Source organism: Polypterus senegalus, chromosome 4 (assembly GCF_016835505.1).
Source record: "Polypterus senegalus isolate Bchr_013 chromosome 4, ASM1683550v1, whole genome shotgun sequence".
Taxonomy (NCBI): Eukaryota; Metazoa; Chordata; class Cladistia; order Polypteriformes; family Polypteridae; genus Polypterus; species Polypterus senegalus.
The window spans coordinates 198,166,873-198,181,796 of NC_053157.1; the positions used below are offsets into that span (position 1 = coordinate 198,166,873).

The window sequence follows — 14,924 nt, forward strand, 5'->3', positions numbered from 1 at the left end:
CAGAAGGCCGCATCACCACTTCTATTAAGTTTAGCTTTTGGAATTATAAGGAGACACTCATTTGAAGATCCAAGGTTACAATCTGGAATATAAAGTGTCAGACATTCCGATATATAAGATGGAGTGAGATTATTTAAGGCTTTAGAAACCATAAGCAGTATTTTAAAGTCAATCTTGAATGACACAGGCAACCAGTGTAGTGACATCAAAACTGGAGAAATGTGCTCGGATTTTCTTTTCCTAGTTAGGATTCTAGCAGCTGCATTCTGCACTTGTTGCAAGTGATTTATGTCTTTTTTGGGTAGTCCTGAGAGGAGTGCGTTACAGTTTCATCTTTCAATGATATAGGAGGTCTAACTTTTGCTATGTTTCTTAAGTGAAAAAAAGCTGTCCTAGTAGTCTGATGAATATGCGATTTAAAATTCAGATTACAGTCAACAGTTACCCCTAAATTTTTTACTTCCGTCTTAACTTTTAATCCTAATGCATCAGGTTTTTTTCTGATAACCTCATTGTATCACATTATTGTATCCATTATTGCCAATTACTAAAATTTCAGTTTTCTCTTTATTTAGTTTGAGAAAATTACTATTCATCCATTCAGAAATACCAGTAAGACATTGTGTTAGTGTATCTAAAGAGTCAGAGTCATCAGGTGCTATTGATAAATACAGCTGTGTGTCATCAGCATAGCTGTGGTAGCTCACATTGTAACCTGAGATAATCTGACCTAACGGAAGCATGTAGATTGAGAATAACAGCGGACCCAGGATAGAGCCTTGTGGAACACCATATTGGATATCATGTGTCTTTGAGATGTGATTACCACAACTCACAAAGAAGTTTCTCCCTGCCAGGTAGGATTCAAACCAATTTAAGACATTTCCTAGAGAGGCCCACCCATTGACTAAGGCGATTTCTAAGAATATTATGATCAATGGTGTCAAATGCGCCACTCAGATCTAAGAGGATGAGAACAGATAAATGGCCTCTGTCTGCATTTACCCGCAAGTCATTTACTACTTTAACGAGTGCAGTTTCTGTGCTGTGATTTGTTCTGAAACCTGACTGAAATGTATCAAGAATAGCATGTTTATTGAGGTGGTCATTTAACTGCATAATGACTGCCTTCTCTAGAATTTTACTTAAGAAGGGCAGGTTGAAGAAGATGGGTCTAAAATTTTCAAAAGCAGAGGGGTCAAGATTATTTTTCTTGAGCAGGGGTTTAACTACAGCAGTCTTAAGACAGTCTGGGAAATGTAATTAATAATAATTATAATTAATTAATTGTAATTAATTATGTAATAAATGTAATTATTAACTTCAAAGATATATTTTCCTAGCCTTTGCTGCTGCAAATTTATTGATTAGTTCATCAAAATGTATGCTGTCGGTAACCTCCCGTGCCACACTCAGCAAAGCCAAGGCTGACAATCTTTCCTGTGCCATGGATGATCTCAGGTAGGACAAGATAAGTTTTAATTTACTGAAAGATCTTTCACAACTGGCGATGGAGGTTTGCGCGACCTGTTTAATAACGTCAAAAATGTTTCTGGGTGGGAGTCAAGCATGTTATAGTAGTGGAGGGGATAAATTATTGTCTGTTGGGTATACAGAACAAATACGTGGTTCGAAATCAGAAAGAGACAAAAAACATAGGAAAAAGATATCCTCATATTAATGGAGTGATGGACTGAGTATGCAAATGTTTTTTATTTACTTTTTAGTGCATTTAAGAATGGAAAACATTTCACTCTAAAATTTCGTAACATCAATTTGGCGCCCCCTGGATGCTGCACCCGGGGACAGATGTCCCCCCTTGCCCCCCCTAGCTACGCCACTGCCCCCATTATCCCATATTGGTTCTGTATGAATCTGGTAACCCTGCTTGTCATCAGAAATGTGTTGCAACTACTGTCCCCTTTATTTAAAATCTGCAATGATATAATAAGGTGGGTATGTGCTGAGAGCAAGAGATATTGTTGTTATACCAGCTGTTACTCTTTTAACTCCCTCATTTTGGCACAACAGATTTCAAAGGACCAAAAGGATTGTGATTAGTAGAGTAGATTATTTCATTTCAAGTACTGACAGGTTACACTACCTTTTCTGGGATACTGAAAGCAATTAGTTTGTGAGGTGGACCAGCTCATTTTGACTGTCATTGTGGTAACTACTGTTTGCTTATTCATTTGGTTGTTCTCTTTATCCAAATTAAACTTATAAGATTAGTGTACACGATATATATTTTTTTCGTATAGTAGGTTTTTCAAAGATTACCCAGTAAATCATAGGTGGAAATTAATGGAGCATCCTTTTGGCTTTAAGTCGAATGCCTTAACCACTAGATCATGCCACCCTTTCTAAACTGATTAGAATCCATTTAGGTACTCTTCAAGAAGAGGCTTTGCAGAAGATGTCATTAAATTCACCTTTAAATTTCCTTAAATGCTTATTCCACAACATGACTGTATGAGGCCAGAACCCACCTCAAAAAGAAAAGGTGCAAGAAAAGAGATGGGATGGATTTCCATTCCACAGCAGGGCATATTCATTGAAACACCCATACTCACTCAGATTGAATCCTTCTGGAGGTATCAGTTGAGCTAATATGCGCATGTTATATACATATGCACAAAAGATCTGAGCATTTTCAGCTTAAGCAAAACAAGATCAAGAGGAGACGTGATTGAGGTGTTTAAAATTATGAAGGGAATTAGTACAGGGGATCAAGACTGTTATTTTTGAATGAGATCATCAAGAAAACAGGGGCACAGTTGGAAACTTGTTCAGGGTAAATTTCACACAAACATTGGGAAGTTTTTCTTTACATAGACACTTGGAACAAGCTACAAAGTAGTGTGGTCAACAGAAGGACTTTAGGGCCTTTCAAAACTAGACGGTGTTTTTTTAGAAGAATTAAGTGGATAGGACTGGCAAGCTTTGTTGAGCTGAATGGCCTGTTCTCATCTAGACTGTTCTAGACTGTTCTAATGTTTGGGATAGAGAAGGTGATTGATCTGGGAATTCAATCTGGATCCCTTTAGGTATGAGGCAGTGGTTTAATACTCATTTTAAAACGTTTAGTACTTGTTTCATAAATACAAAACATATGAAACAAGTTACTACAACAGCAAGTAGAATAACTAAAAGTTTCTATTTGAGGACAAATGAAAATACATGGACCACTTGTGCTCTCTGAACCAATGTAAGTGCTTTTGTTTTATATAGCGAGTGTCAAAGTGAAATCAGATATCAAGGCAGCCATATATGCACTGATCAAAAAAGCAAAAGGAAAAAAGATAAAGGGGTTCTTAAAATAAAACAAGTAAGGATATGTTTTGGATAGTTGAAACCACAGGTGTTTATAAACAGTCATCTGAGCTAGAATTATCAGCGGAATCAGATGTTTCTCCACATTGAACTGAAACCTTGGCTGAAATGAATTTTGTGCTTGTGATTTGTTGATGTCATGTTTGTTCAGTTGCAAGGACTTTATGGCTCACTGAAAATCTGTCAATGGGCAGCATTCTTCCAGGTAACACCCTCCTGGCCTGCATTTCCTCTCTTAGCTCCCGGCTTCTTTTATCTCTGTGCTTCTACCATGATGTTGACGTGAGCTGGCCCATTTCTGCTAAATTCCTCATCATTGCTGTTTTGACAACCAGCTTTTGTGTTTTGCTACAGGTGCTTAAAACCTTTTTTTTTTTTGCCTTTCTTGCGAGATGGTTGACTCCCTGTCCTATGTGATGTCACCACCCATAAAGGAAAAACTTGGAATTTGGCAATTATTGAAGGTCTCCATCTAAAAGATGAATGAAAGAGAAAATATACTACTTTTACTATGCTGACATCTCATCATAAAGTGTAAAATAAGGCAAGGTGACAAAAACGAACATGACATTACAGTAATTTACATTCTGCAACCATTTATACAATCAGAATCAGCATTTATGGCATATCATAAAGTAAGAAGCACCTGAAATATAACTCTGGGACTGTTCTGAAACAATTGTTGATAAGAGAATAGAAAAAAATGTCAACTTACAATTACCATTATTTATTTATTTATTTATTTTAATTTGCTAATGGAATTGGTTGCCATTCCAAAAAATAAACAAACAGCTGGCTTCCTTGCCAGCCATCATTCTGAATCTCAGAAACAACACGTCAGCAGAGAGAGCTGAGGAGATTTGTCTGTATCATCCTAAATTCTCATTATTGAATTCAAATGAATAATTGTATTTGTAATATTAAAATTATACAAATGGCTTGTTAATTTTATTTGTTACTAGCTACGTTACCTGTCAAAGACGGCTAATAGAATCAGTTTTAAATATCTGATACCTCTTGCTTTATGGGTACCCTTAGTGCTTATTCCTTGCCTTTCATTCAGTATCCACGCATGCCTCAACCTGTCTTGGCTGACGTTTCCACCCTCGATTGTGTTCTCGTAAAGCCTGTTTCTCAGGCTGTGTCATTTTGGAGCATGTTGCTTACCTCCTGTCCACTTTTTGACTAGCACCAATGGTAGAAGGGGACCCATTCCCCACTGTGAAAACTGTGATAACTATTAGCATTCCTCCTACTCCTTTCTTTGATATCATTGTGTGTTTTAACTTTTCGTACCTGGTGCTTCCTGTCTCTCTCACATTTGACTGAGCTACCAAAGCAAAACGGACCAATCAGATTGTTCAGAGGGACCAGAAACACACATCAGTGTGTTATTATAAAAGATTATTTTTATATGCACTAAGTATAATTGGGGCCATTTTTGTTGGAATTCTCCTTTTTATTTGGGAAAACAAAGATTAGCTTATCATCATTTGGCGACTGGTAGGTGTTCAACCAAGACAGCCGATCAGGTAAGAAACCTTTTGATCCAGTAATGTTGAGTTTGTTTATTTATGTTATTTTCCAGGTGGAAAAGTTTCTCTGCCAACTGGCAGAGTGTAATCATCTTAAATAACAAGGCCAATATCAAATATGAAATTGTTATGATTTACTTAAATGTGAAGGCCAAAACAATGATACTCACTCCTGAAGACGAACGTATACCTGCTGAACAGTAAATAATGACTTTTAGTTAAGCAAACAAACAAGGAACAAAAATAGTTAATAAGTGAATTAATTATGATAATATAATACAATACAATACAATTTATTTTTGTATAGCCCAAAATCACACAAGAAGCGCCACAATGGGCTTTAACAGGCCCTGCCTTTTGATAGACCTCCAGACTTGACTCTCTAAGATGACAAGGAAAAAATCCCAAAAAAACTCTTTTGGGGGAAAAAATGGAAGAAACCTTGGGAAAGGCAATTCAAAGAGAGACCCCTTTCCAGGTAGGTTGGACATGCAGTGGGTGTCAAAAAAAAAAAAAAAGTGCGTCAATACAATACAACATATAGAAAAGAACAAAGCAGAAGTAATCCTCAATACCATATAACAGTGTAATAGAAATATTACAAGTTTAGAGCAGAACAGTAGATATCACATAATACGATTTGGATTTGTTCAGAGTCCTGCAGACTTTGGGCATCAAGCTGCCTCTCCCTATTGGCCATCCCATAGCTGAAACAGCACTGGGCTAGCCAATCCGATGAGAGGACCCATCTACCTGACGATTCCTACGATCCTCCATCAGGGATGACTTTACCTTAGGCAGGCAAAACAACTTGGCAGGTAGGCAGTGTCACCAAGTGCCACATTTGCGTACCGAGAAGAGAAACAGAATAGGTTAGGGTTAGTATCCAATTATAACTATCATGTTATTTATGTTTTAGTGCCAATGACTAACAACAGAGATACAGTCTGTACAGTTAATCAGCAGCTCTAGTCAGGATATGCTAAACTGAAGTAGTGAGTCTTCTGCCGGGATTTAAAAGCTGAGACTGAAGGGGCATCTCTTATAGAAGCAGGAAGACCATTCCACAGTTTAGGGGCCCTGTAACTAAAAGCTCGACCTCCCACTGTTATTTTATTAATCCTTGGAATCCTAAGCAGACCGGCATCTTGAGATCTTAATGTGTGCTCTGGTTTGTAAATCATGACAAGTTCAGACAAGTAAGCTGGACCTCAATAAACTCAACAGAAAAAAGAAAAAGAATTAAAAGGACCTAACAAACAAGTGAGACAAGTAAACTAAAAGAAACCTCTAAATTAAACATCCAAGCATGTAATTCTAAAAAATAAAATTGTCATCAGATACGTGTGTCAAAACAGAGAATCCCATAATATGATGCTCATTATGTTTAAATCCTAAGGTCTTGAAAACAGGTGTACAAAGGCAACAGAACAACAAAAACAAAGACCATTAACAAAGCCAAAGTCAAAAACTTCAGATGAAACCATTAAAACTGAATAAGTGCCTTAGGAAAGTTAGTAGGGGCGAAATTCATAGCCACAGAATAGAGCTGTGACAAAGATCAGCTTTAAAACTGACTAACTAGAGGCTCTACCCTCCCCAGTGATTAAAGAAAATGGGAGCAAGGGGAAACAACAAGGAAAAGTAAAAATAAGAGAAACTAAAAGAAAAAAAGAAAAAAAAAACTGGGATCAGGAGCAGAGGAAAAATCCAAATCTGATGGAATTTGATTTAATGAACAAAACTGTTGGGTTTAGCTGTTGTTGCAAGTTACCTATTTGAAGGCTGTTCAAAAGTTATTTGGAAGCAATGTTTTATGACATAATAAGCCATTGTTTAACACATTCTATTTTTTCCCTGGTGTAAATAGCACCTTGTGATTGGAAGCGCTCTTAGCAAGAAAAAATTTGTTGAATTTTTGCTTTTATTTAAAGGGTATAGTGAGATAGTCGCATTATGGACAGAAAGACAGATCACTTATAATTAACAAACAAGGTTGTAAATCATGGGTTTATTTTCACGTCAAGATGGCAGATAACCAAATTACATTTATAAATTTCAATGTCAATGGTGTGTTTTGAGCTGTAAAAGAAACCAATTTTCAAAGACAACCAAATCATCAAGAGTGGAGATAGGTGAATATTGTGCCTTTGCAGATATCTAAAATGAGTATCTTTATTATGAAGAACTGCAGTACACATGAATGTGATTGAGAAGCATCCTCCGCAGAGAGTGTTAAAATGAATGCTATGTGAGCACATGTTAGATCTTAGTGGTGAAATGCAAACTTACAGCAATTCCTAGAATTCAGAATTAGCTCAGCTTAAACAAGGCCTTGTATAGAAGAAATAAACTACACTTTATTTGAACCGCCATCTGCATAAGAAACCAGTGGTAACTAGAATATTCTGTAAATAAAATGTAATCAAGGTAAGCAGTGGTTGGATTTTCAGCCTCCTTGATTTTACTTGTATAATATGTTTGGAAATTTAGAATACTTAATTCAGTCTGTTTTTAATTAATAAAGACAGAAGTGACTACATTAGTTCAGAGAAGGGCACATTGTTACCCTCGCATATTTTCAAGCTCAATTGTTATCTGATTTTTTCACAGTACTGCATAGAAGCTCGAAACTAAGGAGATTGGATTCCATAGCAAGCCAAAAGAATACTTATAAATGTCTCAAATTGCATTTTTAAAATATCTTGAAATGCATTTAAGATATCACAATACATATCTGAAAATATGTTTATTTCAAAATTGCATTTTCAGACATCTCAAATATATTTCATGATACCTAAAGTTGATATCCTACTCACGTTCCAAAATTTTAAGATGCCTGTATGTCATGGGTTACATTTCCAAGCAGAGTTTGGCAGTGTTTACCTCATATTCCCATGGGTTTTCTCCATTTATGATTCTTTCATAAAGATGTGTATTAGGTTAATTGGTAAATCTGAATTACCTCTTACAGTTTTTCTCAGTTGCTTTGGTGCATTTCTCACAGCAGAATTGCAGTTCTCAAAACTGCTCGTTCAATTCCCACAACCTTTAGTCAGTTGTGCACATCATAACAGCAATTTCTGGGTGTTTTCGTCATTTTGCAATTGCTTTAGTTCACTCAGACAGATGCTTATGTGCAATTCTCAGCTATATCATACATCAGCAGTTGCTTATGTCATGATGATCAAAACGCATTGTGTAGCCCTCTTACACTCCAGACAAACTTGTCATTTTTTCATTGTGTAAGTCATTGCAGTCAAAAGTGTTCAACAAGATATCATTGGCTGTCAAGTGTATTTTATAGGTTTCTACAAAACTTTTTTTGGTTTGTATTCACAATACTAATGATTCCTGCACCACCTTAAATTGCTCTCAGGTGACACATTATTCGGGGCAGGTGTGAGATCTTAGATCAATCAGTCTCAGTTGCTTTGGTGCATTTCTCACAACAGACTTACAGTAACATTTGCATAACAGCGAGCGCATTTCTCAAAACACTTAGTGCAAATGGCAAAACGTCATCAGTGGCAAACAACATCAAAATACAAAACACATTTCAGTATGTATATATTGTTTTTGATGTTGTCATTTTTTTTCCTTCATTTCATATGTTATGCATAAAGTATTGAAATGCATTTTTTTTTGCTAGACTCCAAGTGCAGTGCATGGTATGTCACCATATACCTGTGCAATCAATAAAATATTCTTCTTGAATCAATCTCCCGCAATCAGTGTTTTGTATTTTTATGTTTCCTGCCCTTAACATTCAGATGTTTTGTGCATCAGAAAATGCTTAGATTGTGCCAATTTTATATTGATAACATGACTTTACATTTTGGCTGTCATGTCCGTGGACGATGATTCATGGACTTGGCATTTTGATGGCACTGACATATTCAGCGATGTAAATACTTGCTTTTGAGGCATGGATTAAGGATTTTGAAGAGGTTACCTGCTTTTGCTGGTCATCCGTGATGTTTATTTGCGCTAAGTGTTTGGAGAAATGCACTCGCTGTTATGCAAATGTTAAGTCTGTTGTGAGAAATGCACCAAAGCAACTGAGAAAAACTGTAATAAATAAATTTATCATGTTCTGCAGATAAGTGACTGAATATACTACTATTTTTCTGCATTTTAGAGCTTTTAGATTTTCTTTTGTTATAGCTGTTTGTTTGCAATTTTACCATTCTGGTAGAGGGTACTGTTACTGTATTTAAAGTTACGAGAATTTTAATATGCAACACAGTGAGTGTGGCCATGTGAATTTCCATTTGACATGAAATATATTGAAATTTGTTCTGGAAATGAACTAGCTGATGAAAGAAGGCTTTCTTTTAGATTTCTTCCATCTGCCATGATACTCTGAATAAGGTACATGGGGGATCCACCTAAAGGTGCAAATAAACAACGGTCATGTTTGAATTTTACATATAACAATGGCTCAAAACTCTTCTTTATTTAGTATTTTTCTGCAACAAATGATATTGTACTTTGCTTCCAAAGCACGGTGCTGATGTAATGATTTATAGTATGGCATTTCAGACTAAGTGTTAAATATTTTTATTTTTTTTTATTTTTTGTTCTGGGTGTTGCACATTTATTTTCTTGAGTTATTGGTTACACTTACATTTACTTTTACATTTGGTCACTTAGCAGACATTTGTGTCCAAAGTAACTTTCAAAAGAAGTTAACATAATTGTATAAACTTCAGTCCTGGGGACTGTAAGGACAAGGTTATACAAATGATCATTACCAGTGAAGAGCTTTTAAAACGAACACAACTAGGTAACACTAGTTACTCTTTTCTTAGTTCAAAGAAAATACACAAGACATTATCAATTTGACAGATTTTCACAGAACAAGAGTCTTCTAATGCTTCCTAAACACAGTGAGGGAGTCAGCAGTTTGGGTGGAGGTGGGCACCTGGTGAAATGAGCAAGAAGCTACACATGGAATTGAGATTTATTGCTACACGGTGATGGTATCACCAGATCCCATTTATTTTCATTAACAGATGATCAAGAAAGAGCATAAGACCTCATGTGTACCTGCATATACATGGGTGCTGATCAGTGATGAATGAACCCCACTGAATTTGCATTGCCTTGAGTTTGGTGAAAATACAGAAATGTTCAGGAATTTTGGTGAACTTATTGAAATGCAGTAAAATCAATGATGTAGGAAAAACGGAATTAGTTTTAAGTGGATCATAAAGGCACAATTGTCTCTTAAGTGTCAGTCAGAGCTGGGGAAGCTACAGTATATCACACATGCAAGTATACACTGTAAATTTATTCACGCATGCACAAAGCAGACTAGGCAGTGCAATAAAGTATGAGGTGGAGTACACTTACAGTATGCAAGTGTGAAAGTTGGGCAGGTAGCAGAGATAATGTAGTGATATCCACATCCAAAATGGCCACTAGAGCACTTTGATGTCACACGAGCCTCACACAGCATTATTAAGCATGGGCGGAAAAAAAGTTTATATAAGCTGGCCACTTCCTACAAGAAAAATTGTTTGAACAAGGTGACGAAGCAAAGAAGCTGTGAAAAACACACTAGCAAATTTCTTTGATGAACACTAATCCATTCACTACTTTGTATGCAAGCGTCAAAGATTTGAACCAAATGTGTGCTGCTACATGGAATGATGGTAGAGACCCGAAAGGAGCATTGACACCCTGCTGATTTTGGGTTGTTGAACACTTTTGAAACATCTGCAGCAGCTTAACAGCACATGCAGGTACTTCTCCAAGTACCAAGGTACAGTAGTTAGGGTGTGCCAAGGCCATAGTCAGAGCAATAAAACTCTACGGAAAAAAGCCATGATCATGCACCGAGAGACTGAGAAAGAACTAGAACTCTAATCATGAGACTGCTTTAGTGAGCACAATATTAGGTGACATGCATACTACCAAAAAGAAAAACCATTAATTTTCTATTGAATAAAAGTGTATAAATAAAACTTGCAAAACATAACATTTTTCTGCTTCATTGAAGTAATGGCCATAGTGGCCTGGAACCTCTCCTAGTAACACGGAGAACAAGGTAGGCGTCACACATGACTGTATTGAAGGCTGTTTATGAGAACCTAAACGGGAACAAATTTGGGAGAGACACACTATATTAACTTCTCATCCTCTTCCAGCCCTAGAGTGGAATAAAATACCTTGGACAAACTATGACAACTGTTTGCAGACCTACCTGAACGTTTCTTCCCTTTCTGGTTGCAGCACCATATTACAGAAGAAACACACAGAAGTTGGTGTTTGATTTTGGATCCACCTTTTGCCATAGCCACATCAGCCCGCAGGAGCAATAGACCCTTAAACCAGAAAACATAAATGTTTTGGTTATTATTTTGATTTGTTTTCATGTAGCTTTGCAGCTATCAAATGGAGTGTTTCCTGAGACCCCAACCCTTTTTGTTTGTCTTGTTTCAGTGATACACAAAAGAAGCGCCACTTCATTGCAGACCCCATTCATGCACACATCCACATTTTCACACTCACATGCAGGCCAAGTTACAATTGCTAAATAACCTAATATGACTTTGATTTTGTTTTGTCTACATTCTATAAGTATGAGGATATAGCAATAGTTATTTATGTATACATATCTTTCTTTATAAATTATGTGTTTAAAGCAAAAGAATGTTAATAACTTTATGGCAACAGAAAGAGGTAACAAAAATTCTGTTTCTAACAACCTTACACAGATTAGCTCCCCAGTCTGTATAAGGACATTCCACAACAGACTCAAGAACAGGCAAATTTAATTAAGTTGTTATAAAAACACATCTACCTATCATTGAATATATTTGTTTGGACCATTCTGTATGAAAATGATTAAAAGATGTGTTTCTTTTCAGATTGCTATGTCACACAATTGTTATAAACTCTTGCATTTTTATTGTATTTTAACGAACAGAGACCTTGTGTTTGCAGAAGGAAAAAAAAATGGGGTACCGGTTTATTTCACAAAGAAAAAGTAAATTATCAGCTCTGGAGCCTACCTTACTGTACATGTTAAAATTTCCAGTCTTGCATTTCCAACTTTTTTGTATGTTTTGAAGCAGAATATCACCTTCTATTTTTCATATGTAGTGTTCATATATAATGTAAAAAGCACTTACTGCCATAGTCTGTGTCTGTTTGTCTGTCCATCCTTCTGTCTGCATAAAAAAACTCAATTTTGTTGAAATGTGGCACACTTGTTCTTCAAGGAAATTTTATCATGAAAGATTTTTTTTAACCTTCCAGCTCTTCTGCCATTTAAATGCTAATGAGACATATTATCAAAATACAGTAATTTTAAATAACTGTTCACATCTTCTGACAATAGCGTCTGTTACTTTGTTGACAATATTATTGTTATCTATAATATATTATGCTTTTGAAGAAAAGTTTAACAGACTCATTTTCATGGAAGAAGATGTATTGTAATGCTGAAGATACGTCTAAAATGGAAAATATTGTGAATTTACAAAAATAAGTGATTGCTTTCTGAAATTATTTAATAACATAATCTGCATACCTGCAAAAAGCAAAACAATGTATTTTATTTAGATAACAATTTCTAATTTATATTTGTCTTCAAAGATGCTAAAGTAAAAATCTCCTTTGAGAACTCTCAACAGAGTACCAAGCCTGGTGTAACAATGCCATCTAAAGTCCACTAGTGTTAGTGCTATAATTTATTTTAACAATCTACCATATCATTCCAGTTTTCATTAGTTTTGCTTATAGCTGGGGAATCAGAAATTTTATTTTTAATTCACTTTTTCATCAGTAGCTGCACCTATTTCATACAGGTAATAGTACTGTGCTTTCCAAAGAGACAGAAAGAAGAGCAATGAATTGCAAATAGAATGAATAATGATTTTTTTGTAATTTTTCTGTGTATTTGAGCGTGGTTGTTTGCTATAATATTCATGAACTTAAAGCTAAAAGTTCCCTATCTATCTATCTATCTATCTATCTATCTATCTATCTATCTATCTATCTATCTATCTATCTATCTATCTATCTATCTATCTATCTATCTATCTATCTAAGTTTCTTCTCCTTCAATTGCACTTTTTGTAATCAATACAAGATCATAAGCATACAAGAGTTCCCATGACAATCCTTCAAGCATGTCACAGGTCACTATTGCCTTCATCACTACCACAAAAAGCAACATACTGAGAATGGATCCCTGGTGAAGATCCATGTTCATCTTAAAACTATCAGCATCGCCATCTGCCTGTCCTGATTACCAATTGTGATTCCTCATACATCGAACTCACCACAGACATTAGCTATTTCTATATACCTAACTTCTCAAGGCCCACTTTATCATCCATTGTGGTATACTGTCAAACACCACCTTCACAGTTATAAATACAAAATGTCTATCTATCTATCTATCTATCTATCTATCTATCTATCTATCTATCTATCTATCTATCTATCTATCTATCTAGTTTAAATTAATCATTTCTATCACTATCTTGACTGACTGTGATCGCCTAAGTACTTTATTCAAATGGCATTTAGGATTTATTATATTTACGTCTGTAAGTTCCGTTATTGTATGTAAATGTTCGGGTTACAGGTCAAAAGGCAGTAATATTAGCAGGTTGAGGTTTTATAGTAAAGATAGCCCTCTGCTGGGTCATCTTTCTTACTGCAATAAAGGCTATAATAGTTACATACCTGATAAATGCTATACAACTGAAATGTTGTGTCTCTTACCTTCTTTCCTTTTCAGTGTAAAAATAACTTTCAACTTTGTTTTCTCTTTGCAGATGCAGGCTGACCCAACCCTTCACTGACTCCATTATGCAGTACACCATATAACAAGAATGACACAACGTAACAAATCTCGGAAGACAAAATAAAAAGACACACTCGGACAGTGGGAATGAAATTGGATAGTAAAGTTATTAACTTTTGTTCTGACAATGATTGATTATCTGCTGTGAACTTGACAGTGGTAAAGCAAGTAGCAGTATGCAATTTATTATGAAAACAGAGATAAACTAAAGGCATCTTGTTGAGATTTTCTGTGCAACTAATACTATATAGTACTCCCCTGTTCATATGTTTCTGATAATTAATTACATGTACGGTGCTTGTGATGATCAGTCACTGAATATCTTTAATATTTTAGTTTATGTCATGTTTGCCAATGAGCATTAAAATAAGCTATCACATTCTGGCTCTATCTCCTAAAATGTTTATGGTTTGTATTATTTTCTCTTTCATAAAATCTGTTGTCCTTCTAGATGACTCTGTACGTTGAAGCTTAGTTTCAAAGTCAAAACCTTTCACAACATTGAGTGCACTAGTTTTGTTCTGATCAGGCAATTCTTTAGGGACTGCTATGATCTTACTGAGTTAGGACCTGCGTTGATGACTAGAATGGATGATGAACTGAAATTCTGTTTCTTCCGTCTCCAGTTGTGAAACTAAACAGACATGTTCAGTGCCAGTGTTGGCAGACAGATCTGGCCCTTTGTAGCACATAGGTCATTGAGCTGTCCTGTCTCATATTACAGTGAAATTAGAACTTGACCAACGAAGGAGGAGTTTCCCACATCTCAGATGACCAACCAAACAGTTTGTTTAGTTACCTGACAGGTGCTGTCTATTGTTGTGAATGCTGCCAAACGTGTATATATAGAGCTTGGCTAGGGCCAGTACCATTTGAACATGGAGGTACCTCACCAAGTAAATCAAGAAGGGCAACCTCCTGCTCGAGGAAGAAGAAGAGGAGGAGGAGGAGGAGGAAGAGGAAGAAGAAGAAGAGGCGGAGGAGGAGGAGTGAGGATGCGTGGTGGTGGAATAGGGGGAAGAGGCCGAGGAGCACGAAGACACCATGCTGTCCCGGATGAGATTCGGGCCACAATTGTAGACCATGTGGTTAACCATCGCCTGACAATGGCAGAGGCTGGGCCGAGTGCAGCCTAATGTGCCTCGCTCTACTGTCTCCTCCATCATCCAAACCTTTCAGGGAAAACAGGTATGTACTCAGTCAATGATGGAGTCATTACAGTATACAGT

At 36.2% G+C, this 14,924-nt stretch overlaps 1 protein-coding gene across 1 annotated transcript in view; it reads left to right on the forward strand.

Annotated features, from left to right (window-relative positions):
• The window catches only part of tlx2 (T cell leukemia homeobox 2), a 95,342-nt gene extending 81,135 nt beyond the window's left edge, over positions 1–14,207 (forward strand). Inside the window, exon 3 of the mRNA XM_039751856.1 lies at positions 13,667–14,207. Within this exon, the coding sequence (XP_039607790.1) occupies positions 13,667–13,718 (52 nt within the window). The 3' untranslated portion in view covers positions 13,719–14,207. The remainder of the gene's footprint in view (positions 1–13,666) is intronic.
• Positions 14,208–14,924: the final 717 nt, after the last annotated feature.